General features: G+C 35.4%; 1 protein-coding gene across 3 annotated transcripts in view; it reads right to left on the reverse strand.

Moving 5' to 3' along the window:
* The window catches only part of LOC106881686 (putative receptor-type tyrosine-protein phosphatase mosPTP-1), a 305,456-nt gene that overhangs the window by 13,749 nt on the left and 263,829 nt on the right, over positions 1-27,878 (reverse strand). For all 3 annotated transcript variants that reach the window (XM_089352243.1, XM_089352242.1, XM_089352241.1), the window contains 9 exons: positions 19,429-19,549; positions 16,858-16,964; positions 14,392-14,489; positions 11,666-11,759; positions 9,435-9,514; positions 6,497-6,631; positions 5,961-6,095; positions 704-855; positions 117-252 (listed from right to left, as the gene is read on the reverse strand). In XM_089352243.1, coding sequence (XP_089208369.1) covers positions 117-252; positions 704-855; positions 5,961-6,095; positions 6,497-6,631; positions 9,435-9,514; positions 11,666-11,759; positions 14,392-14,489; positions 16,858-16,964; positions 19,429-19,549 — 1,058 coding nt within the window. The remainder of the gene's footprint in view (positions 1-116; positions 253-703; positions 856-5,960; positions 6,096-6,496; positions 6,632-9,434; positions 9,515-11,665; positions 11,760-14,391; positions 14,490-16,857; positions 16,965-19,428; positions 19,550-27,878) is intronic.

Genomic DNA, 27,878 nt, shown 5'->3' on the forward strand with positions numbered 1-27,878 from the left:
GACACTTGTTTGTTCAGTACACTAACAGACAAACACCTCTTCCCAATTTCTACCTGTTCTATGTAACTTAGAATGCATGAAGTAACAAGATAAAGTAAGTAATGTGTTCTACTTACCTCAGTTTGGACCAGAAAGTTTCTCTGTTGTCGAATATGTAAGAGAAAGCCAGCTACATTTACTGAGCCTTTCTCCTTTATCTGCTGCATCATACTATCAATTAATATATAGGTACCGGTACGCCCAACACCAGCACTGAAATACAAAGCAATCAGTAGCACAGTCAAAATATGCTGAATATCAAACATCTGATCACAACTTCCATTTTATTCATATATATCTTCATTTATTTGTTCTAAGTCTGGAGTTCCATATCATGAAACAAATTTTATTCTTTGACTTCTAAGTAACCCAAAACAATGGAAGAATAAGTTTCACTTTAGAGAACTCCACATTATTCTATGATTTCCAAGCAGGCAAAGTTTCTATAAAGCAGAGAATATTCTTTAAAATGCTGGAACTGATTCAAAAATTTTATTAAGCAAGAACTCATGAAGAACAAAATTAATGAATTTCAAAATTCAAAATTATTATTATTATCAAAAGCAGATAAAAGGAAATACTTAATGAACTTAAACCGGTAGGTGTGTTTATGTATAAGAATGGCAAATGGTAAAAAATATCTCCATTGTTGACTTTTACTCACCTGCAGTGTACAACGATAGGTCCAGCACCAGGGGGGTTGGCTGCAGCAGACTTCCGCACAAAAGTAAGGACAGGCAACGTATAATCAGGAACACCATGATCAGGCCATTCAGTGTAGTGGTATTGGTAAACCACACGCTCAGCGGAGTGTTTCTGTTAAGAGAATATACAGATAAAGCATTTATCTATACAATGTATGGTGTGTGATAATGATGTTGGTATATGATATGTATTGCAAATGTATGGTGTTTGTTAATAATTTGATCATGCTACTGACTGGCCCATGCATCAAATTATAACTGTTGGTCATAGTAGTATCTATATATTAAGTATCAATACGATACACATATTATATCACATATCAATATGGTATACTTATCATATACATATTATATAACATGTGATACCCTATGTGTGGGGCAAAATGGGAAGGTGTGAGTGACATTCTTAAAGGGTATTATGCCATCTTTACATGGTCTGTATGGCAACATTAATTTACATGATATCATTGTATGGAATATATGCCATCACTGTATTAACTATATGAAAATGTTCACCGGTGTGTAAGGTAATTTTCATGATACTTCTATATGGTGTGTATATCACAGTGCTAGATATGTATGCCAATATCATGCATTATCACATTGTCCAAGGTATATATATATATATCCCAGCAACATCAAACATATGTTCCATGAAACAAATCTAGCCTGCATCCCTATTTAGTCAGGAGCCTGGCTCTATCTTATCTTTATTTTATGCCTGTTTATTATTATTTTGTAATTTTAAAATAATCCATAAAATATATATCACTAAAATGCATTCAGAGTCAGAACCTGACAAGAATTGTGATCAAGACCAGCTGTGATTAGTCAAATCAATGTACTTTAGGGAATTTTTTCATTACCTTAACTATTGAAAAAGAAGCTTATAAATCCATATACTAAAAGACATATGTTGCATTTAATAGGCTAAATCAAGCAAGAATCCACCCCTAATTCCTCCAAATTTACACACAATTTCACCCAAATGGATTCACATGATATGAACAATATTGAAAGGTACTGCAGCTGAAATAGTATAAGTTTTCTATCAATAATTGACTTTTTATTAAAGAAGCATATGCATTCATTTCGACATTTCCTATCCACATTCTCACTCTAAAGAACTTTATTTTTAAAAAATAGCAAATATATAATACACACACACCGTGTGGATGAAGTTTACACAACTTTTTGCTAACACTTCATATTCTTTCCTTTATTTATTGCTGTTAAAGTTGTTATTCTGTACATTGGCTCTTTTATCCATTTACCTTGGTCAGTAACATAAATATCGCTTTAGGAATAATTGTCTCTATTTGGCCTGCAAGATCTAGTTTATACTTCAATCTGCCCTGCAAAAGTAAGCAAGTTTGATACTCCTTTTACAGTTTATACTGAACAGTAAAGTTCATATATATATATATATATATATATATATATATACACACACACACATATATAGTGGTCCCCGCATGGCCACAGTCTAATGACTGAAACAAATAAGAGAATAAAAAATATGTAATATATATATATCTTGTTGTCATTAACATCATTGTTTTAACATTCACTTTTCCATGCTTATGGGTCACACAAAATTTGGTGAAGTGGATTTTTTTCTTTGTGAAGCATCACCTGTTTCCAAGATAAAGTAATATTTCCCCATCATCAGACATGTTGTCACATAAGACTGGAAACAAAAGACACCCCTTGCATAATGGTAACAAGCAAAGGGACAGTAACAAACATATGTACAGGCACACACACATGACAAGCTTCTTTCCAATTAACTCTCAAGGCTTTGGTCATCCTGTGGCGAAAGTAGAAGATATTTGTCCCAGGTGCCACGCAGGGGGACTGAACTCATAATCATGTAGTTGGGAAGCAAACTTCTTACCACACTTGTGCCTATTAATATATATATATATATATATATATATATATATATATGCATAGGCACAGGCATGGGAGTGTGGTAAGAAGCTTGCTTCCCAACCACACGGTTCCCGGTTCAGTCCCTGCGTGGGCAAGTATCTTCTACTGTAGCCTTGGGCCAACCAAAGCCTTGTGAATGGATTTGGTAGAGGGAAACTGAAAGAAGCCCATTGTGTGTGTGTGTGTGTGTGTGTTTGTCCTCATCATCACCACTGCTTGACAACTGTTGGTGGTGTGTTTGCAACCCTGTAACCTAGCAGTTCAGTGAAAGATACCACTAGAATAAATAACAAGCTCAAAAAATAAGTTCTGAGATTGATTCATTGACTAAAATTCAAGGTGGTGCTCTGGCATGGGTCCAGTCTAATAACTGAAACAAGATTATATATATATATTTATTTCTGACACCATTATCTCAGAGAACAGTGTTATGTGCATTACTATATAATGCAGGATACAAAGATATCTTATTGTTATATAACATGTAAGAGTGATGAATAGCAGAAATGGTGGAGTAGTAGAGTCCCAATTGATATAGCCTTCCTACTTTCTGTAGCTGATAGATTAAATAGCAGTCATGTGGCTTATACCTTTGCAATATACTGCTGCCTTATACCAATGTCCATTAGCATGTATAACAACACTATGTACAACTGTACTGTATTATATTTATGTGATCTAGTTATATAACACAACAATCTATGCATGTATGTGTGTATACACCATGTATGCATGTATGTATATATATATATATATATATATATATATATATACATATATCAGAAATGTAACCACAAGTGGATTGTTGGTAACTTTTCCTTATTTTTCGTTCTTTCTCTTTGGACTTTTCTCTTTCTGATGAAGAGCTATGCTCAAAACATTAACAACTCTCTATCTCTGAGCATTAAATTAATATATTGCTTGTGCACATCCTCACATTTATTTTTTTCCCTCTGTTTTTTAATTGTTTGTTCTTTAAACTGACTATGTATATATATATATATATATATATATATATATATATATATATACCCATCCTCCACAGCAGAAGGGTTAAAGCTGCCCTCCTTATGAAGAGGATTGGCCTGCAAGAGTCCTGTGTTGGTGCTACATAAGAAGCACTCATATCAGTACCATGCAAAAGCGCTCATATCAGTGCAATATTAAAAGTACCCACCACACACTATAAAATGGCTGGTGTTTGGAAGGGCATCCAGCTGTAGAAACAAAACCAAATCAAACTGGAACCTAGTGCAGCTCTCTGGTTTGCCAACTCTGGTCAAACCAACCAACACAAGATAGAATGGAAAACAGACATTGAAGATAATGAGGATATGTATATATATATATATATATAGATATATATGTGGTATAATTTATAGAGCAAACAGCAAACAGTTGTCATTATTAGTACTCAGAGATTCGAATGTTGGAGCAAAGAGCTACAGTACATTCTTGTCGGCTACTAAATGACAACAGGTGTTACGAAAAACAGTTAAACATAAGGGAAGTAACTCTAATAGATAGAAAAAGGGAAAAAAAAAAAGAAAAAATATAGAAAGTTATAAAGGTATATATATATATAAACAAATAGTAAATGAGTATATGCATATATACGTACAGGTATGTGCATACCGACATCCACCTGTATGTATAGGTGCATATCTGGGTACAGGACATTGCAAACAAAACAGAGACGAGAAAACACACAAGCCACATAGAGAACATTCTACTTCATCAGCTACCTCCGTTTTAACACCGGCGTTTCGAAGAGCTAGGCAGGACGCATCGTTAAAACAGCTCTTCCCATGGATCGCAAATTAAATTTGTATACACAAATTAAATCTTGCCATGGAGGAATGTTGTGGCGGACAAAAAACAAGACAGGAAAACAAACAGAAAAGGCTTTACGGCCAGACGAGAAAAATTGTTTGTGTGTGAACGCTGTCAGGCACGAACTTGAAAGTAGGGACGAAATGATTCGTGTCTTTGCTCGGCGACAGTCAAGGAAGAAAAGGATTATTGACCGGAAGCATGTGACCATGCCGGTGTAAGGGGAAGAGAGAGAGTGGCAGAGGGAGAAACAAAGGGAGGGAGTAGAAGAATAGGTGAGCAACGAGAGGAAAAGAGAAAGAGAGGAAGTACGAGGGGGAAAAAAGAGATACGTAGTAGTAACAGAGGAAGAACGAGAGGGGTAAAGCGAGATACGTAGTAGTAAAGAGGAAGAACGAGAGTGGGGAAAAATGATAGAGGAAGAGAAAGAGATAGAGTAGCGTCGGAAAATATGAAGTTACGAAAAACTACTTACAATTGGAGACGCTGCGTTCAATCATGTAAAAACAAATAGTAAGTGAGTATATGCATATATACGTACAGGTATGTGCATACCGACATCCACCTGTATGTATAGGTGCATATCTGGGTACAGGACATTGCAAACAAAACAAAGACGAGAAAACACACAAGCCACATAGAGAACATTAAAATACTATCATTTATGCATTTATATACTTAATATAGTATTTGGTAAACATGCCTTGGAGCAGTTTTCAATGATTGGGTATTGTACTAAACAATAGGCATAGTATAACAAGTACTGAGTAGTATGTTACTATATATATAATACAATACACAATATATATATGACTAACCTATAGAGTGCGTGACCTTAGTATATGACACAATGTTATGTCCTTTGATAAACTGAATGGTATATTGTATATATGAGTGACTTTATTACATGTCACGAGTGAGGAAAATATCTATTAAGTGTAATTCTTGTACATGAAAGAACTGTGGATTTTCTTAGAAGAGTTGTTGGACATGTAATAAGTTGGGTGTTTGTAGAGAATTAGGGCAATGTAGACACTATGTAGAGAGTGGAGGGAAGGTAAGGAGTTGATGGTAGGTATAAATGTTGACGTTATGTTTCTAAGTTCTGGTGAGTTAGAGTTGAAGGAAGCCAGCAGAAAACTGAGCATAGGTGAAGAGCCAGGTGGAGACTTGGACATGGGTGGGTTTTTTGAGGGTCGGTGAGGAGTTGGGGGCCAGTGGGGAGTTATGGGGGGGTGGAGCTGGGGGGGGGGGGCAATAATGACTTGAGGAATTTATGCTTATGTAGATTTTGTTGCAAGGTAGGAGTTGGGGCAGGTAGAGAATTGGATTTCAGCTAGTGAATTAGGGGTAGTTGAAGAGTTGAAGGTACACAAGAGAGTTGAGCTGTGTAGAAAATGCACTTTACTGCTATGATTCTGTGTGAAAAGCATGTGATCAATAAGGTACCTTTCTTTTCTTTGTATTCCTGAGGGAAAATATTCTGACTGTGTAGTGAGCACGCGCAAATGTACTCAGTAACCTCACTGACATCACACCATAGTCCTCTGTCCCTTCATTCGGCCAATACTGGTCACATTTCCTCTGTAAATGAGAGAGAAAGTAAGAGTGATTAATTAGGAAATATATACTTAAAGAGATACGATAATATCACTTGAAGAATTTAAAAGTAGCTTGAGGAGAGGAAAAAAAAAGACAAAATCAATGAAGAAAATAGTGGTTGGTCTACACACACACAAAGAGAACTCACTCATTGATTTTGTAAGACACAGAGAGAAAAAGAAAATTTGAGAGTAGAAGACTGACAAACAAATACAGGATAAATTCATGTAAAAACAAAACACAAAACCAATTCCTCACACACTGAAGTACAAAGTTATATACTATAACAAGTAAGAATAACACACTGAATTTACCAGAGAAAATAAGTACTCAATACTTATGAAAAGTGTATGTATTTTAGCAAGGACATCAAAGATTCTTACCCTTCCACGTTCCATTAAGTTTGTTATCATAACAATCACAGCAGTGTTTTGTTCCCAGACCATACGCCAAAAGTCATCGACTGTTTGTGGTAGTGGTCCCTGGGTAGCAATGTAGGCACGTGCCTTGTTATAGCCCTGCAACAGAGACAAAGAAATAATAATAATAATTCTAAAAGAAAGGAAGAAACAATTCAAATATAAAGATCTGGAAGTAAACATAACCAGAAAGTAAGGACTGAAAACAGACACAATCTCCATAACAGGTATCTTGGGAATGGTTTTAAAAATGATGCAGGCAAACAACACATGACCAAGAGTTTTACACATACACTTCTCCTCTTCTGCCTCCTCCTTACAACGATATAAACAAGAGTCCATTTTGCACCAAAAGCCAATATGAGAGTTTCTCTCATATCTACTGCAGTATAGCTTGTTCTTACAGAACACCCACATTTCAGTGGGTATAAATATTATCTCTCGGTATTAATACTGCTTCCGTCAATATATATATATATCTTTTTTTAACAAGCTCACTAGCTAATTGCGACGCCAGTTCCTGTTTTGGCACTGATTTTCTATATATTGCTGGTAGAGGGATGAATCACTGCTATCTCTAATGATTGAGCATCCAATGTTGACAAAATCAAGGAAAGTTGAAATTATGTGATCAGGTGGTCTCAGTGCTGGAGGTGGCAGGGATTTATCTCCCCGCTGGCAATATAAACAAGAATGCCTTTTTTATTATCAAAAAGCCAAGATGAGAGTTTTTCTCATGGTATCTACTTCAATAAAGTTTGTAAGATGGGTTGGCCATGTCAAAATTCAGTCTATTTAAATATTGACATTGTAAATAAATATATGATGACAGCATCATGTGCATAAGAAAAAAAAGACTTCTGTTGTCTCTGGGCCAACCAAGTCTTTGTGAGTGGATTTGGTGTATGGAAGCTGATAGAATCCCATTGTATGTATGCATGTATGTAAGTGTATGTGTATTTATGTCTCCTGTATGGCCATGAAGAAATACTGTGATTGGAAACACGTAAGAGCATCTGGACATAGAAAATCTGCCTTAATAAACTCTGCCCAACCCATGCAGGCATGGGAAAGTGAACCTTAAAACAATGATAATAATCAAATGTTTAGAAGCCAGTATATTACATATTTACAGAAAAATCCACTTTTCCAACTTTTAAAATGGTTAGGGCTGAATCTGAATTAAAATTGTATTCTTGTTTCTTCTGCTGATTCAGTTGCATCAAAAAAGCATTCCTAGTCCCTCATGAAGCTTTTTAGCAATCCTCAACATGGCCTCTGTTCTGGAAGAAACTCTCTTTCATAGCTTCTTCAACAAAAGGTCCCTGTTTAAGTGGGCATAAATATTTCCTCTTACATGAGTGAACTCAAATACTTCCTAGTGATCTTCAATAAGCACAACTGTTCATTACAGCAGGCAAATTTTCTAACTCAGTTCCAGCATAAAGCTGAACTCCCCCCTCTCGAGCCATTTGTTGTCTTGTGAGTTGCATGGAAATCTCAATAGTGCTGGTAGCAGGAAAAAACATCCAATACACACAGTAAAGTGGTTGGCATGAGGAAGGGCATCCAGCTGTAGAAATCATGCCAAAGCAGACATTGGATCATGATGCAGTCCTTGAACTCATCAGACCCTTTCAACCCATGCCAGCATGGAATATGAACATTAAATGATGATGATCTAAGTATCTTGTACAAGATGAGTGCTTGGATCCAGTAGATTACTCATAGAATGAACAATTCAGTCCAGGAGGAGGCAGGAACAGAATTGTAGCATTGTTGACCAATAATAACAACAAAAGAGGGTCACTTACAACAAGGAACAATAGATGAAGTGAGTTCGGGTTTAAAAGAATAACATATCAATAATGTCATTGTTATGGAGGTTATTGTAGCTTTGTATATAAACTTATTAAATCTATTTAAGGACTGCGAGCAACTGCAGCACAAACCATTTTGTTTAGTATAGTATGACACAATAAGAACAATAGTTGGTGATGGTAGTCAGAACTTGGCCAAAATCTGTAATATTTTGGCCAAGTTATCAGAGCCTAAAAGCCATAAACTCATCCTCAGGAGTTGAGTAGATATAAAACAGGTTTGCAAGCAAAAAATAGGAAGATAAAGAGCAATAATATCAAGGACTGGCCAGATAGGATTCTTGTGGAGTGCATGGCAGCAACAAGACCATGGTGTGTGGTGAGGTGAGGTGGATTATGTCTGAGCCCCCACCAACCCTCAGCCTGGAGGAGAGACATACTCATCCATCCATTCAGGCATTCTGGTATCTGCTTGTTGATGTACATAAAGTGAGGTAGTCTTCTTGATCTTTTATGATGAGTCTGCTTCCAAAGCAATAACTGATATACTACCTCATCTTTGCTTCCACCCTCCCCCATACACAACCACACAACATACAACAAACGGTACTACTAGGCATTGTATGTATCATGAAGAGTACAGGCAATGCAATAGAAACAACAAGACAAATTGTCTGTGTGTGTGAGTGAGTGTGCATGCATGCACATGCATGTGTGCAGTGATAGTTTAGCTGTAACATCGTCATTCCAATGTCTGCAACACAGTCTTGCAGAAGCAAACTTAGGACCATCTTATATTTTTAATATGTCCTTCTTTTGTAAGAAGGTAGGTGATACACTACTATTTCTAGCAGAAGATGAAAGCAAGTAATGGCACCATTGTTGGTTTATGCCCACAAATGTGTAATCAATGGTGCTATATAAACCAGTATCTTCAAGTTTAGAATGTCTCAGTTATAAGAGCCAGTGCAAGGGTGTGTGTGTGTGTGTGTGTGTGTGTGTGTGTGTGTGTGTGTGTGTGTGTGTGTGTGTGTGTTTACGTTATGGCCATTAAAGAGCAATTAAAAAATCATGCTACTTACATCAACATAATTGGCATTTATGTAATCAGAATGTTTTTGCCTACTCATTATTGGCTTCAACTGACATCTCGTGTGATCATCTGAAAGAATAATAATAAAAATTCATAATTGTTGGTAACAATTTTGAGTGATACTTGAAGAAGGAAGTGATTAAGGTTTTGCTAAAGATGGAACATTTTGATTTAAACCCTTTTTAGCTTTTATGAAGAAATCTACTTTAAATAATAGTAATAATCGTTTTTGCTAAAGACACAAGGCCTGAAATTTGTGGGGAAGAGACTAGTTGATTACACTGACCCCAGAGTTTCACCGGTACTTAATTTATCGACCCCCAAAAGGATGAAGGGCAAAGACAGCCATGGCAGAATTTGAATTCAGAGCATACGAACAGATAAAATGCTACTAGCATTTTGCCCGGTGTGCTAATGGTTCTGCCAGCTCGCCACCTTAATGATAATAATCATCAACATCATCACCACCACAACCACCATCATCATGATCTTCAAAACTGCCGCCATTAAAAAAGCGATGATGATGTCGATGTCTTTTTTTAAACAAGGAACAAGGTGTTTTATAAAAAGTAAGGAGTATTGATGATTGATTAACCCCAGGGGTGTTAGTTTTGATTCCTGGACTGGGAAATGCAATTTGTTCTTGAGCAAAACACTTCATCTTATGTACACTCAACTGACAAAAATGAGTATTTCTGCAACAGACTGGCATCCCACATTGGGTGGAATATATACACTACAGAATCCAAGAAACTGGCTTTATGAGTCTCAGGAAAGAGCTTTCTCTTTTTTTTTTTTTTTCGTTTGTAAACCTGAAGACAAATATGAAATGTTCTGATAATAACATCTGAGTACTGAACAGTAAAGTACCTACTCCAAATGGTATGGCACCTAAATGCTGGTCTAACATTGCACAACCATATCCAGTTCCACGGTCATTACCTAAATTACAGAGGTGATAATAATGACCATGATGATGGTAATACTGAAGGCAGTGGTGGTGTAGGTGACAAAGTACATTGTGTAGACCAGGGTTTCTCAGCCATTTTTTTTTTTTTATCTATGGACCCCTTTAATTACTATTTTATTCTGGTGGACCCCCCACCATAGCCATTCACTGTTTAAAAAACTAGTTTTATAGAAATTTCTATCAAAACTCCTACTTTGCTTTTCACACATTAACTTGCATAGGTGGAACTATGCAAAATGTTAGAGAAAGAAACCTAGCCGTTTCTTGCAATACACACCAATACATACATCTAAAGCAAAATTTTTTCAGGGTCCCTAAAAACACTCTTGTGGATCCCCAATTTACTATTCTGTTACGTGGACCCTCCAAAATCTTATATGGGCCCTCAGTGGGCATATGGACCCTGGTTGAAAATCACTGGTGTAAACCCCAAACTGGTTTAGTGGCTAGGCGTGTTGGACTCATGATTATAAGATTGTGGTTTTGATTACTGGATGCAGTATTGTGTTCTTGAGCAAAATACTTCATTTCATGTTGCTCCAGTCCACTCAGCTGGCAAAAATGAGTAATCCTGCAATGGACCTGTGTCCCATCCAGGTGGGGAATTTATACGCCATGGAAACCATCCCTTATGAACTGGCATGACTTGAAAAGGTAACTTTACCATTTTTTACCCTCTACTGTTGGTGATGATGATGAAGAGGCTGATTTACCTAGACATAAAGATCTAGAAAAAGAGATGCATTAAAAAATATGGAAGAGAGTGAAACTATTAAATACTGGGCCCCTACCCCCATATCGGATATGTAAATGACATTCTGCATTTTCTGCTATATGAAGTATCAGAAACACAAAGCAGAGATAGATAAACTGACCCCCACTGACCCCCACGATCAAATTATTAAGGATGGAAATGTAATTACAACTGCAAAACAAAATATGTTTATGCACTTGAATGACAAAACAAAAATATTTATATATAAAAATAAGGTACTACAGCTGTAAATCCCCTAACCCAAATCTATTTCTGATACAGGAGAAAAACATTCTTTAAAAATTTTCGTATAGATTCTGATGTTCAAAACCTAAAAATTTGAAAGCTGATTAAAATTTTAAAAATATAACAAAAAAGTTAGTGGGGACAGAGTTTAACATTCCATGCTAAACCAAATAAGTGCCCAGAAAGGTTCTATTAGTTTATAACTATGTATAGAGAGAACAGGGAGAAGGTATAGTTTACGGCTACTTACAGGCAGCAATATTGATATATCTATTCTTCATTTTGTTCTCTTGTAATGCAGAAAACTCTGATTTTAGATCACACCGAGTTCGTTGAGTAATGTCCTGGAAAAAAGAGGAAATAAATCATGAGACAATAGATTCATAGAAAAATTAAACTGCTCAGTACAAATATCACCATGTCATAAATAAACACAATTGGAGCTAAGCTAAATGATATTTTTAATTATAGTTTTGGTGTAGATGGAATGTATGAGCAAGGTGTGGTCCTACTAGCCTTCTACGAATGGTGCCTAATAAGAACTGATTTGGGCAGTCAAACCTATGTCAGCATAGAAAACAGGTGTATGATGATGATGATGGCAGTCGACTTTTGGAGTGATTAACTTCATTTTCCTAAAAGTGGTAATTTTCCACATCTCCTCAGAGTACATACTATGGTTCTAGTCACACGAGTCTCTTACCTAATTCTGAGACTATTGTGAAATCTATATTTTCAATAAGAAATTCCCATCATATTTCACCAATTCACAGGAGGTTTTATAACATTGAAATTTCTACAGTGAAATATAGACTGTTGCACCAATGTTTTCTACTTTGTAGCATAAAATCCCATGGTTCACCTTGTCAAAGGTTTTGGCAAAGTCAAAGTATGCACAGCCAGTCCTTGATCATAATAGCAGACAGATTCAGAATTTGGTTGTTGTTGAAAAAGCTATGTCAGAGAGTTTCTTCCAGAACAGAAGTCATGTTTAGGATAGTTAAACAGCTTCAGCAGGGATCGGGAATGCTTTTTTGGTGGCACAACTGAATCAGTAGCAGAAACAAGAACACAATTTTAGTTTAGATTCAGCCATAGTGGATTTTTCTGTAAATATGTAATATACTGGCTTCTAAACATTTGATTATCATTGCTTTAAAGTTCACTTTCTCATGCCTGCGTGGGTTGAGCAGAGTTTATTAAGGCACATTTTCTATGTCCAGATGCTCTTCCTGTTGCCAACTCTTACGTGCTTCCAGTCACAGTATTTCCTCATGGCCAGACAAGAGACACAAATACACATACACTCACATGCATACACACAATGGGGCTCTTTCAGCTTCCATCCACCAAATCTGCTCACAAAGACTTGGTTGGTCAAGAGATCACAGAAGATTTTATTTCTTCTGCACATGATATCATCATATATTTATTTACAATGCCAAACTTCAAATAGACCGAGTTTTGGCATGGCTAACCCAGTTAACATATAATTTCAAGCTTAGATCAAGTTTTAATGTTAATTTGCACCCAATTTCCTAATCTCATTTCTTTTTTAGTACATAACTTATCTATGGGTCTCTATCAGCAGATAAATAAAATAAATGTAATATATCATTATTCTTCAAAGTCTTCTTCCATGGTAAAATTGTTATCTTTAAACCAATCCTTAATTTTATACATTGGAATTTATGTGATTAGTATTGTGAGATTTCATTAGACTGCACTCATACATGCTTTATGAGTCAATAGAACACACTCCTGAAGTCATAATTTATCAACCACTACTCTTTAAGTCATACTTTATTACTCCATACTCTATAAATCATAATCTATCAATCCATACAGTATTATTATTCTATTATCATGGGTATCCGGGTTTTGGCAATAGGTACACCACCATCTCTATCCCTGTATGTCATAAGAGGTAAGTAAAAGGGCTGGCATCAGAAAGAACAGCGTTGTAAAATACTGCCTCAAAAAGCTCAATTCAAACCATGCTAGCATGGAAAAGCAGATATAAAAATAATGACAATGATGATCATTATCATCATCATGATCATCACATAAAAGTATTTTAGAATAAGACTGGTGCCCCAGCATGGCTGCAGTGTAATGACAGAAACAAGAGAAAAGATACAGTTCTATATTTAAGAGATGAGGAATTATGTACATTATTTACATTTGACGGATATTTGTCCTCATCTTGTTTGTTGTTAACACAACGTTTTGGCTGATATACCCTCCAACCTTCATCAGGTGTCTTGGGGAAATTTCAAACCTGGGTTCTCATTCCAAAGGTTTTTTTTCGATATTATTATTATTATTATTATTATTATTATTATTATTATCATTATTATTATTATTATTCAGGTCACTGCACGAAAGTCTGACCTCTGACACACCTGCCCTACAATGTCATTCTAAAAATAAACAGTCACATCATTGAAATTCTGAAGCTACAAGATAATGTATAATTAAATCAAAACAAGGTGAATAAATAAACATTAGATTTGGCAGAGTAATCTGAATGCTAAAGGAGATTAATGTCATCTTATTTGTTTTTCACTTTGTTTTACCAAACATTTTTCCTTACAAGTACTTGGCCTTCACCATCTCTTCTATAAGAGAGATCTGACCTCACCAATTTTTCTTTTTCCACCAATGATAACACAGGAGCCTCCTTCACTCAGCACTCATCATTCATTTGCATCAATTCCATCTCAGCACAATTTCCTAACCCTCATACACAGCTAATGTCTGTAACTCTACTCACTCCCTCAGCTCATTCATGTTCCAGCTCTCCTACATACCAAAGAATTCTAGAGAAGATATCACTCAAAGGATACATCTAACTGTCCTAAAGCATATCGCTTTAGGTGTACAACAAGCAAAAGGTGACCAATCCGATGTTTTATAGCTAGAAAAATGTTACCAACAAAGACAGAAAAAATGTAGGAAAGCTGGGTGACTTACATCAAATTGCTGTGAGAAACCAATGTCACTATCAGCGTGTAACATTTCCACATGAGCAATAAAATCCCGTACTGCTATAGAAGGGTAGTCAGCCTCTTCTGCAAAACAAAGAAGAATAAAAGGGTTAACAACAAATAAGTACTTCAGAAAAATTCAACAAACAAAGCCTCCAAAAGGAAAAGGAACAAAGCCTTGTCTGGAGTAGGTTTCATCAATGAGTGACCCTAGAGATTTTTTTTTAGCAATCTTTTCTTTTGGCAGAATTCTAGTTTAAGCACCTAATAACTTTTTTTATTTTTTGCAATTTTGAGAAAACTTGCATATTTATGTTCTACACACGGAGAATTCATACAATTATACAAAAAAAACAAAACAAATTTTTTGTGTTATATGAAGATGACTTAGCTCTTAATTTTAGCACAATTCACGACCACCATATACCTTCCTCATTTATTAGTTTATAAAAAATTTTTTTTTTTTATAATCCTATGAATTTCCGCGTATGGAACACAAATTCAGAAAAATTTTCTGAAAATTGCAAAATATATAGTTATGAGGGGTTACATGGAGTACTGAAACCGAAATTGTCTTTTTGTGTGTAAATTTGGTAAATTATTTTGTAATATTACCAATGAAACTAAAGTTTCTTAAATAATATAATGTATATCACTCTCCATAAAGACAGTCATCTGAAATATCTCCTAAAATGTTCCTCTCAAAATATATAACACAATTGATAGCTGTGCGATTAAAAAGTTGGCTTTGTAACCACGTGGGTTCAGGTTTAATCTTGTTGCATAGCATCTTGGGCAAGCGTTTTATACAACAGCCTCAGGTTCACTAATGCCTTGTGAGTGAATTTGGTAGATGGAAACTGTGTGGAAGCCCATTGTGTGTATGTGTGTGTGTGTGTATCCTCTCTACCACTTGACAACTGGTGTGAGGTTGTTTATGTCTTCATAGCTTAGCAAATTTAGCAAAGAGACCAATTGGGTAACTATCAAACTTAAAAGTTCTGGGGTCGATTTGATTGACCAAATCCCCTGACATCTATTTGATTGACCAAATTCTCCAACGTTTATTTGATTGACCAAATCCTCCAACATTTATTTGATTGACCAAATCCTTTGACATCTATTTGATTGACCAAATCCTCTGACATCTATTTGATTGACCAAATCCTCTGACATTTATTTGATTGACCAAATCCTCTAATATTTATTTGACTAAAGATATCTCATGTCCAATGACTGAAACAAACAACAGAGTTAAAGACTATATAGTACAAAATAACAGTATTATCAAGATTAAGATATCTGATTAAGACATAAATTTCAAAACAGTTATTTTATTTACAATAATTCATCAATATAATCTAGACAAATAATTTTCATTCAATGGCAAAATTTTTATCTTTAAACCATCCCATAATTTTATATTTTGTAATTAACATGATCACACCAGTAAAGCTTTAATTTTGACTCATAAATGCTTTTATGAGTCAATGGACCTCATTTGTGAGATTATATGTTATTAGCTACCATTCTATTAACCCATATTCTACCACTCAATTAACCCATATTCTATAAGTTATATTCCATCAGCCCACACCCTACAACATGAACAGTTACTATAGTATCCACATGTTCTATCAATACACAGAAGAGTCATATTCTAAGAACCTACACTGTAATCATGAGATAATGAGATAGTGAGCTTGATCCCCTGACTGAGCTATGTGCTCTGTTCTTCAACAAGATACTTTATTTTCAAGTTACTCCAGTTCACTCAGTTGTAGAAATGAATTGTGATGTCACTGGTGCCAAGTTGTATCGGCCTTTGCCTTTCTCTTGGATAACATCGGTGATGTGGAGAGAGGAGGCTGGTATGCATAAGTGACTGCTGGTGTTCCATAAACAACCTAGCCTGGACTTGTGCCTCGGAGGGTAACTTTCTAGGTGCAATCCCATGGTCATTCATGACCGAAGGGGGTCTTTACCCTTTACATTATATTACTGTAAGAGTAAGGTCATTCTTTAATGTTTTCTTTCACTAAATTAATACAAAGGTATTTTGATTGACATATAAGATAACATAATATGTGCATTTCCTGCAATAATGATTCTGGCTAAGTTTTCCTTTTAACCAAGATAAGTCTTAACATCTTATCCACATTGGAGGAAAGATTTCACCCAACATCTATTTTACTTTATCGTTATCATCTACAGCAATTAATTCTTGAAATGAGGGTAGCTTGTTCAACAATTTGTCTTCCTTTCAAGATTCCTTAATATTTCAATACTCTCTAGAGATTCAATTACATTGGTAGGGTTTCCTGTCTTTTCTGACATTGCAAACACCCTTCCTACAACACAACATAGCCAATTTTGTGTGTGTGTGTGTGTGTTGATGTGATAGATAAGGTATTGTGGAGGACTAAAAGAGTAAGAGTGAAGAGATACATACCATAGGTTTCTGGTATAGGGATGACAGTCGGCTGTGATGACTGTGAGTGGCTGGGAACAGCCAAATAATTATATGCTGCTTGATAATATTCCCGGCATGTCAATGATCTGAAATGCATAACAAAATGGTTCCTGTCATTTCACAACAAACATTTTACACCAGATAGATAAGTTGATCAAACATTTTACATAACAGAAGAGCTCAAATGTTTTACACAAGTTAGATGAGTTTATTTATCAAGCCTTTTACATCAGACATGTAAGTTTCTGAAATATTTTACAACAAAAACATAAGATTATCAGACAAGTTCAAACATTTTATGAAACAACAGGTAATATGTTCACTGTAAGGGAGCATCATAAATCGTATTACGATTAATTATGTTATGAAGAAAAAGAAAATTAGCTCATTAATAAAATTATTTTAGCAAGTATGAGTAACAACTCTTGATAGGTTTTGGTGTTATTAGACCTCTTGAGCAAGGCATAAACTTCGCTGTGCTTACCTAAGTAGTAATGAGAGAATCAATAAATAGATTAGATATGTTAACACTAATGCAACTATTGCTCTTCATTTGAATGATGTTGCTAAATTCCCTAAAGATTTTACCCGAGACTAGTGAATTATCAGACACTAACTATGCAAGGTAATGCATATTTACTGTAAATATTTATATAACCAAGTTTCTTCAGATACTCATATAAATAACTCAAGTTTAGTTCAAACATGGCAGACAAGATGATAGAATTATGGTAAGGTAGCTTATATTTATTATCGACATAAATATGATTCAGTTGATTTCATTCATGCATTAATTTACATCATTAACAAGGGGTGAAACTGGAACTAACCTATAATGTCGCTAATCATCTCTCTTGCTCATCACAAGAGTTATGTATAAAGGATTGCATTGTATCTTTTTGTACATCATATGTTCTACCATCCTCATTTCTGAATTTCCATTCACCACTCTCTTTCCCCCAAGCCACTTGCTATTCACATTCATCACTCATTCTTACCATGTCCATCTCTATTAGTATCTGTCTCACTATCTCTACGATCATGCTCCAATCCACCACTCATCTTCATTCTTCTGTCATCACTCACTCTCCTCTGTCCTGAGCACAAGAACACAACGTAAACTAGTGAGGACTATTTAAGCTAACAGAATACAAGGTAATACCACTAGTGTTAGAGCCACAATAAAATATACCCAATACACTCTGTAAATGCATAATGCACATATGCTTACTTCAACAACAAACATAACACAAATATGCACTTCCAGCAGTGAAATGGACCAATGAAACAACGAACAGACATTTCATTATTTCATTATTTGTTTTTCATTACTCTCATAATTTTCCATGTCCACCTTTTCCATGTTGGTATGGGTTGGACCAGACATCTTAAGGCACTATTCTACAGCAGATGCTGACTCTTATTTGTTTTCTAGTAAGGCACTTTATATCATATCATTGGTCTTAACATGTTAAACCACTGAGCTGTAGGGATATATTGTTTATGCAGCATATAAATGAATCTCACTGCTGTCTAAGCAGTATTAATTTTGAAATTATACATTAACCCCTTCATTTCCTAGCATAAAACCACACTCCTTTGGTGTTCATAGTCTTGTGAGCTGCATGGTTACCTCACTAGTGCTGGTGGCTTGAAACAAAGCACCTAGTCCATACTGTAATGGGGTTAGCATTAGGAAGGGCATCAAGCATAGAAACCATGCCAAAGAAGATAATAGAGTGTGATGCAATTCTTGGTTTCATTAAACTCATAACAGCATGGAACATCAAGATTAAATGATGATAAAACATGCACGTGTGCATGCACACGCATACACACGCATGCACACAGAAATTTATATTCACTTAATGTCCAATTTTCCATGCTAGCGGAGATTAGAAGGGCACTATCTGAAGCAGGATTTTATGGTTAGATGCTCTTCCTATCACCAAACCTTACCTGTTTTACAAACAAGAATTCATTCTATTCCAGAGATCTTTTAAAACGCAAATCAATTATTCATAATGTTGAAAAGAAATATTACTACCACCATTGTTTTACTGAAGTAGTCATAAGCACAGAATATCCAAATTTGTGCTCATTCATATAACACACTCACGACAAGCTACAGTACAGTTTCTGTCTACCAAATTTTAACTCAAGGTCGTTGTAAAAGACACTTGTCCATTATGTCACAGAATGGGTTAACTCTTTAGCATTCCAATTATTCTATCAAATGTAATGCTTATTTATTCACGTTATTTTGAATTTACCCTGCATTACCTTGTAGCTTTGAAATTTTGATTAAATGACTGTATATGTTTTGGACTAACATTGTAGGATAGGTGTGAGAGGCTGCATCTGGCCACTTTGAACGTAAGACAGGAAGAATATTTTGGCCAGATATGGCCAGTTTAAATGCTAAAGGGTTAAACCTGAACCTATGTGGTTGCAAAACAAACTTCTTAACCATACAGCCATATCTGCACCTAAAATGCCAAAGGAACAAATAACAGTTACAATATTAGTGTCTGCAGCAGTAGTACTCACCGGAAACTTAGAGTCACCAAGACAATAATAAGTATGACGATGACAGGGACCATGGTTGCAGCCACTATGACAGCTGTCATGTTACCCTTCTCTTCCTCAACCTCATCTTGTGTATTTGAACCTGTAACAAAGGCAAGGCATAACACTTATAACAACAATGATAATAATCTGCACTTCTAGTAGTGAAATGAAACAATGAAACAACAAACAAACACACTCAATGAAATCGACAAGGTCAGAAAATATAAAGACTTGCTCATTTAAATCAAAAACAATGTGGCATATATGAAAACGGAAACAATACCAATGATTGAATGAGCACTAGAAATGATATAAAAATAAAAAGAACTGAAAATTGTTTGAGAATGATCCCTGGCTTACCATCCACAAAAGAAGTACAAAGGATTGTTTTAACTGGTACATCACACATATTGAGAAGAACATTTGTTGATGTGAGAACAATTACCGACCGTGTATTTTTTTTTTTTTTTTTCACATAACTTCAATTGATTTTGAAAATGAACTATCTAGTGTGTTTAGTTTCATGGCCTATCAAAGTACAGTGAGTTTCTTTGCTCTAGGTGTTGGGAAGACCCTCAGCAAGAAATGGAAACAAAATTGAAAGAAGGAAACCTCATCATCATCAAAATGATGATGATGATGATGATGATATCCAAGCTACACAATTATAAAGATCTGAAAAGAGAGATGAATGGGGATGGAAAACAGAAACAAACTTTATAGTAACAGGTACCTCAGGAACCATTAAGAAAGACTGGAAATAAATACAAAGCACAAATTTCAGCACTTATATACACAATATACAGAAAATAGCATAGCACTACTGGACATTGCATATATATTACATAATGTTTTCAATATAAGAGGAAAAGATAAAACACTACATGTGACCAAAACATACAGAGTTGAGATTAGTTGTGCAATAAAGATATGCAATAATAATAATAATAATGATAATAATAATAATAATAATAATAATGTTTTCAAATTTTGGCACAAGTCCATCAATTCTAGAGGAGGGGTAAGTCAATTACATTGCCCCCTAGTGTTCAACTAGTACTTGTTTTATTGATTCTGAAAGGATGAAAGGCAAAATGAACATCAGTAGAATTTGAACTTAGAACAGAAAGGTAGACGAAATGCCACACAGCATTTTGCCCAGTGTGCTAACAATTCTGCCAGCTCAACAACTTAATTTGTCAATCCGAAAAGCATGAAAGGCTAAGTTGACCTTTGGAAAAGAATAATAATAATAATAATAATAATAATAATAATAAAGATGATGATGGTCATTCTTGTCAATTTCGATGTATGAGTGTTTGAAGCAGAGGATTTAAAGTAAAAAAAAAAAAATTTAAGTGAGAAAAAGAAGAAAAAAAACTCTGAAAGTAAAAGAATAAAAGAAGCTGCATGTATTTGAGATGAATGTGTGAATGTAATTTGAGTCCAGGTATAGATTTTGCTTGGAAGTCACAGTGGGGACACTGATGATTTTGATTTTGCTTCGGTAAATTTGTCTGCTGATTGCAGGATATGATTTTCATCTTTTATTGTTCTGTTTCTTCAACTCAAATTGTTTCGGTACATCATGACACATTTTATGCCATGTTGATCGATATAGGCAATGACTTTCCCAAGGTGTCAAATTAAGCTGGAGAGACTTTAGTGATTGCTTCAATTTATCCTTATACCTCAGGACAGTCTTCCTTTACCACAGTGTCCCTCTACTTGGCAGCCATACAAAAGAATTTTCGGAATGCAGTCATCTTTCATTCAAACAACTGTTGGAAAGTTTTTTTAACAGAAGTAGTTAACTCATTCAAGGGAGGATCTTCCACAAGTTCCTCAACTGTAGGCCTCTCAATTATAAGGATTTCATTGATTACTTCAGAATTGGTAGTTGATTCTTGATTTAATACAGATTTAAAATGTTCAGCCCTTCTTTTCAGAATTGGTTCTGTACAACACATTTTTGAACCAAATGCACCTTTCAGATTGTTATACAATGCTCTCAGGTTGTGAGAGTTAGCAGCCTGTTCCAATTCTTGTTTTTTTTTTTTTGCCCATTAAGAATATTTCATCTCATGCAGTTTATTCTGAGTAGTTTTCTTAAAGATATATAAGGATCTGAATGATGGTGAGCTTTTGTTTGAGATCCATGCCTTGTGTCTTTTGTGCTTGGTTTTTATGAGGAGTTTGGTTTGATAATCATTCTCAACAAACCAATCTTGGTCCTTACATTTGACAAATCCTAGAACTTCTTCAGCAGATGATTTGATGTCACAAATATTTTGCCACAAAACTTCAGAATCATTGCTATGTTCTCAAGCTTTGAATTCAGGATGCATTTAAAAAAAAAAAAAATGTCTTTTTTTTTTTTGTCCTTTCTGGATTTTTTAAAGAAGACACGCTTGTTTTCAGAGGCATATCAGATTTTAATGGCCTCTTTGTATATGGTTTAACAAATACCTTACTGTAAACCATTGTGTGATCCAAGTAACGCCTGGGAGTTTTGTGAGCTCTGGTTAATCTGAAATTGCTTCAATCTTTGCTCTTAGTGATAACATAGTCAAGCACGTGCCAGTTACCAGATCGAGGGGGGGGGGGAGTGCTTCCAGATGTTTTTATATTTATCTGCCTGCTTAGACCAAACTGTTAACAAAAAGACAGCAGATATAAAACAGCTTGCATTCATCTTTCTTGTTCCATGTTTCCCTATTACTTTTGATCACAGTGTGTGTTTGTTGCCTATTCTAGCATTAAAATTGCCTATCAATATGACTGTCCTTATATGGAATTTTACTGACAACTATCTGCAATTTGAAGTAGGTGCTCTTGTTTGGATGCTGATAATGTAGGAGATTAGATGAGGAATTACCTATCAGTATATGGAATGCCATGAGACACTCGTCAACAGCTTGATGGATGGATATCAATTTGCAAAGTAGAGTCGATTTAATAGCAAAGCCAACACCATGAATTCTTGGTTCATATGCCAACTTTCTGCTTATCTTTATCTCAAATGCAATAAACTGCATGGCTAGACATCTGCAGTTAATGCAAACTTATTGATAGCAACACTTTCTTTAGGGTTCCTTTTCTCACCTCGTCTCCAATATTGGAGAAGCAGTGTTACACTTAGATATCTTTCAGATTCTACAAAGAGACAGACATCCTCTGTGCCACCTATATGTGGGGCTCTGGCAAGGAATTTCAAGCAAGAACCCTTTGCCAGTTTTTGTCACCATAGGACTTTCAACTCACCTTCAAACTACCTCCACAATAAATTTGTTTTAAGTGGTATGAGCTTGTGTCACCCATCACACTCACTCATCCAAATAGCTTAGACACTGGTGCATATTAAAGCCACATGGGGAAAAGGCTGTTTGGATGCAGGACTGTTGGCTCAATAGTGAAGATGGAATTTGCTCAAGCTTTAATACCAGATGAAGCCCCCACACCATTCATACGATGTCCATGATTTCCAGTGGGAAACAGATGACATTGCATGGTGCTTATTCTCATCCGACCGTTACTCCGAAGCTAATTCATGCTTCATGGTTCTTCTGCTTTATCCCAAGGAAAAGGCCAAGGTGACGAGAGAGTTTCAAACCAGAGTGTGCCTTCTCCTAGACAGACTGCCAGCCAAAGCCGGGTCTTATTTTTCATCCTGCATGGTCTCCAAAAATCAACCTTCACCTTTCTCACCAAGCAAACCTAGTGCGATAGCCAGTTCAGTCGCTGACAGCTCAACCATGTCACAGTTAATTGCTTCCTTTTTTTGATAAGTTATACCACTTTCACTAATTATTCCCATTAGTACTTTTGCTAGCGCAATTACTATTACTACTACTTGGTGGTGTTGTCAGTGGCAGCTCTGATGTGATCTATGATGTTGTTGTTGTCCTAGATGTTATCATCTTCCTCATTCAGGCTATTCTCTATGGCTTCAATGGAGTGTTGTTGCTGCCATTGCTGCTGTTCTTTCTATAGTTGCAATTGTTGCTGTCACATTCCTCTAAAATTCACTTTTGTAACCACCAGGAAACTATTGCTGCTGTTCTTCAGTTTTTCTAAGCTTTGTAAAAGAACTTGGAAGGTTGGGTCCCCAACCAGGCCTTTTGCGATACCTTTAAAGCCAGGAACTTTTCAGTACCTCTTCTCTCTCGCACTCACACACACATACATGTATTAAACATACTATAGGCACAAGGCCTGAAATTTTGAGGGAAGGGGTTAGTTGATGATATCGAACCCAGTGCTCAACTGGTACCTATTTCATTGATCCCAAAAGGATGAAAGGTACAGTTGACTTTGGTGGAATTTGAACTCAGAATGTAAAAACGGATGAAATGCTGCTTAATATTTTGTCCGGTGTCCTAATGACAGTCAGCTCAGTGCCATTTGTTTCAAATTTTGGCACAAGGCTAGCGATTTTAGTGGTAGGGGCAAGTCAATTACATTGACCCCAGTGAGTGTTCAACAGGTACTTATTTTATCAATTCCAAAAGGATGAAAAGCAAAGACGACCTTGGCAGAATTCGAACTCGGATCAAAAAGCCAAACATTGAATCTGGCATGCTAACAATTCTGCCAGATTGCTGCCTTAATAATAATAATAATGCAGTACAATAAAAGACAAATTCTGTAATATTAACTGAAAATAATACACAAGTATTGTGCTGGTCATTATATATTATACAATATACATGGAAGAAACTGTTATAAACATGAATGCTGTCAGTGCGTTCCTGCAAATACAGAATGACACAAAGTTCATAAATACCAGTCATATTAAAAAAGTACTTTGTCATCAGGGATTGACATGTCACAAAATGTTATTGTTGTTATGAAAGTTAGATAATTACTAACTGCAAGTTCAAACCCAGCCATATAATGCATAGTTACACTAATAAGAGTGCTGAAGGAGTACATGCAGAGTATTCTTAATGAACTTAGTTGTTAGCTACATCTTGCTTATTGAGTGACAGCAAATGTTTGAATTGATGAAAAGATGTAAAAAAAAAAAAAAAAAAAAAAATTGAAAATTTATACCAATGAGTGAGAGCATGTTTGTGTGGTGAGAAGTTAGCTTCTCAACCACATGGTACTGCATGACAACTTGGGCAAGTATCTCCCACCATCGTTCTAAGTCAAAGCCTTAGTAGATGAAAACTAAAAGAAGCCTATTGTCTATGATCATAATCACTGCGATCAGTTGCAGTAGTAGAAAAGGACCTGAAATTTCAAGTAGATTAAAATGCGAGAAAGACAAGAAGAATATAAAATGTTGTGTGAGGTGTATGTGACAGAGAAAAAGGGAGAAGTATGAAGAAGGAAGTGACAGACATTGATAGAAGAGAAAAAAAGTTAGAAAATGACAAAGGATCAAAGAACAGAAGGAAAACAATAGTCAACAACAACAATGAAAAAAGAAAAGTAGGTATGATGATGATGATGTTAATGAAGTTGATGTTGAAATTAATATTGATTATGAAGATATTGATGATGATATATTGATTCTGATGAAAAATAAAAGCAAAAGATTAAGAAAATATTGACAGAGGAATTTAAAAAAAGAAAAGTTAAAGAAAATAATAAAAATTCATTTCAGATAATAAACTACTAATGATTGCTCTTGTTGATTTCAACGTAAGCGTGTTTGAAGGAGAGGACTTAAAGAGAGTAATAAAAAGAAAGAAAGAAAGAACTAAGTAACTGCAACTATTTGTGATGGCTGCGTAAATGTAATTTCAGTCCAGGTATGGATTTTGTTATGAAGTCGCGATGGGGACATTGATGATATTGATTTTTGCCTGGGATTGGGCAAGTGTGTCTGTTGATTGTAGAATATAGTTCTATTGTTCAATGTCTTCAACTCAAATTGTTTGGATGCATTGTGATACATTTTACACCATGCAGATCGATCTAGGCAATGACTTTCCCAAGATGTCAAGTTATGCTGTAGAGATTTTAGTGATTGCTTCAACTTAACATTATAGCTAAGGAGAGGTCTTCCTTTGCTGCATTACCCTTCCACTTGTTGGCCACACAGAAGAATTTTCATAATGCAGTCATTTTTCATCCAAACAATATGTCCTATCCATCTGCAATGAATTCTCGTCAGCATGCCTTAGATACTGGAGATATCACATTTTAAAAAAATCTTGGCATTGGATATTTTATCTTGCTGTTTTATGTTGCATATGTTGAGCAAACAGGACATGTTGAAAGTTTCAAGTTTCTTTACATATCTGTAGTAGGGAGTCCATGCCTCTGCCCCAAATAAAATTGTGCTTAAAATACAAGATTTGTATACATTTATTTTAGTTTCCAGACTGACATTGTGTCTCATAGACTACTACTATTATTATTATTATTAGGGCAGCGAGCTGGCAGAATCATTAGCATGCTGGGTGTAAGGTTTAGCAGCATTTCATCTGTCTTCCCAATCTGAATTCAAATTCCGCTGAGGTCAGTTTTTGCCTCTCGTCCTTTTGGGGTCAATAAAATAAGTACCAGTTGAGTACTGGGGTTGATGTAATTGACTTACAGCCTCTTGCAAAACTGCTGGCCTTGTGTCAAAATTTGAAATCATTATCATCATTATCACTATTATTAAAAGAAATTATTATTATTATTATTATTATTACTATTATTATTATTATTATTAAGGCAGTGAGCTGGCAGAATCATTAGCATGCTGGGCAAAATGCTTAGCGGTATTTCATCTGCTGCTACATTCTGAGTTCAAATTCTGCCGAGGTCGACTTAGCCTTTCATCCCATCAGGATCGATAAATTAAGTATCAGTAAAGCACTAGGGTTGATGTAATTGACTAGTCCCCCACCCCTGCAAAATTTCAGGCCTTGTGCCTACAGTAGAAAGGATTATCATTATTATTATTATTATTATTAAAAAACAAAGAAACACCAAAAGAAAATGTAAAAATACAACACAAACTAAAGCTTTATTTGCCTCCAACCCTGCCTTTGTATTCTTCAGAATTCATCAGGAGCTGATAATCATAAAATAAATCAAATCAACATTGTACAATTGATCACATATTACAGTGATGACATGTAGCTCTGTTACTTTCAATGTGTGAAGTTATAGTAGATTGTTGCTACTAAAGGCTATTCAACAGTTACACATTATTATTCATTCTTTTGGGTTCGACAAAATATAAGTAAATACCAGTTGAGCATTGGGCTTGGTGTAAACAACTAACCCCTTTACCGAATAAAATTTCTAGCCTTGTTTCTATAGTAGAAATGACAATTATCATCATTACCTCAGGGTTTTATGGTTATGTGTTTTCCAACCTATTCCCCCCTCCCCATGTCAAAACCACTAAGTTGTAAGCAATATTGCTAATGGGAAACATAAACATGTTAAGTTTGTGTTTCCCGTTGATGCCTGCACAGTGTTCATGTGTAAAATAAATGCACACAAATATATCTATACACCCAAACTATTATATCTAATATATTTAATGTATCTAATTTGTTTATTCACATAACTCTCTCCCTCCCTCCCTCCATCTATATACTAATCACTAATATAACTCTCAAAGCAATGGCTAGGCATGAACTTAGAAGATACTTGTCAAAAGTGGTAAACAGAGGAATGGAACTTGAAACCATGTGGTTGTAAAGCAAACTTTGTACCACACACTCATGCTTATTTCTATCCTACTTATATTAAGTTTAATTCACTTGTTTTCTTCACAAGTATTTAGCATTTAAATCAACAATATCCAGCCCAAGTGTTTTATATCATTTTATGTTAAAAATAGTCAGATTCAATCTATCACAATTATCCAATGATGTCATTCTGGAAATAAACAATCACATCATCAAAATTCCGAAGGTATGAGATAATGCATGGTTAATTCAAAGTTAACTTTTCTCTTTTACTTGTTTCAGTCATTAGAAAGCAGTCATTACTGGGGCACTGGCACGAAGAAATTTTAGGTGAATGAATCGACCCCAGTACATTTTTTTTGTATTTATTCTATCAGTCTCTTTTGCTGAAACGCTAAGTTATAGGGACGTAAACACACCAACACCAGTTATCAAGTGGTACTGGGGAACAAACACAGACACAGATACATACATGCACACATAGAGGGTTCTTTCAGTTTCTGTCTTCCAAATCCACTAACAAGGCTTTGGTCAACCTGAGGCTAGTGTAAAAGACACTTGCCTAAGGTGCCATGCAGTGGGACTGAACATGGAGCCATGTGGCTGGGAAGCAAGCTTCTTTGACAGAGTAATATGAATGCTAAAAGATTGATATTGATTACAATTTACAAATGAAAGAGTATGCAGTTGGTGAACTGAACTGAACAGACAGCTCCTAAGTTTGAGAGCAATAGCAGATGCTTACTCAAGGTACTGCATAGTGGGATTGGATCCAAAATACTG

This window comes from Octopus bimaculoides, chromosome 5 (genome assembly GCF_046866305.1).
Source record: "Octopus bimaculoides isolate indiv1 chromosome 5, ASM4686630v1, whole genome shotgun sequence".
Classification (NCBI taxonomy): domain Eukaryota; kingdom Metazoa; phylum Mollusca; class Cephalopoda; order Octopoda; family Octopodidae; genus Octopus; species Octopus bimaculoides.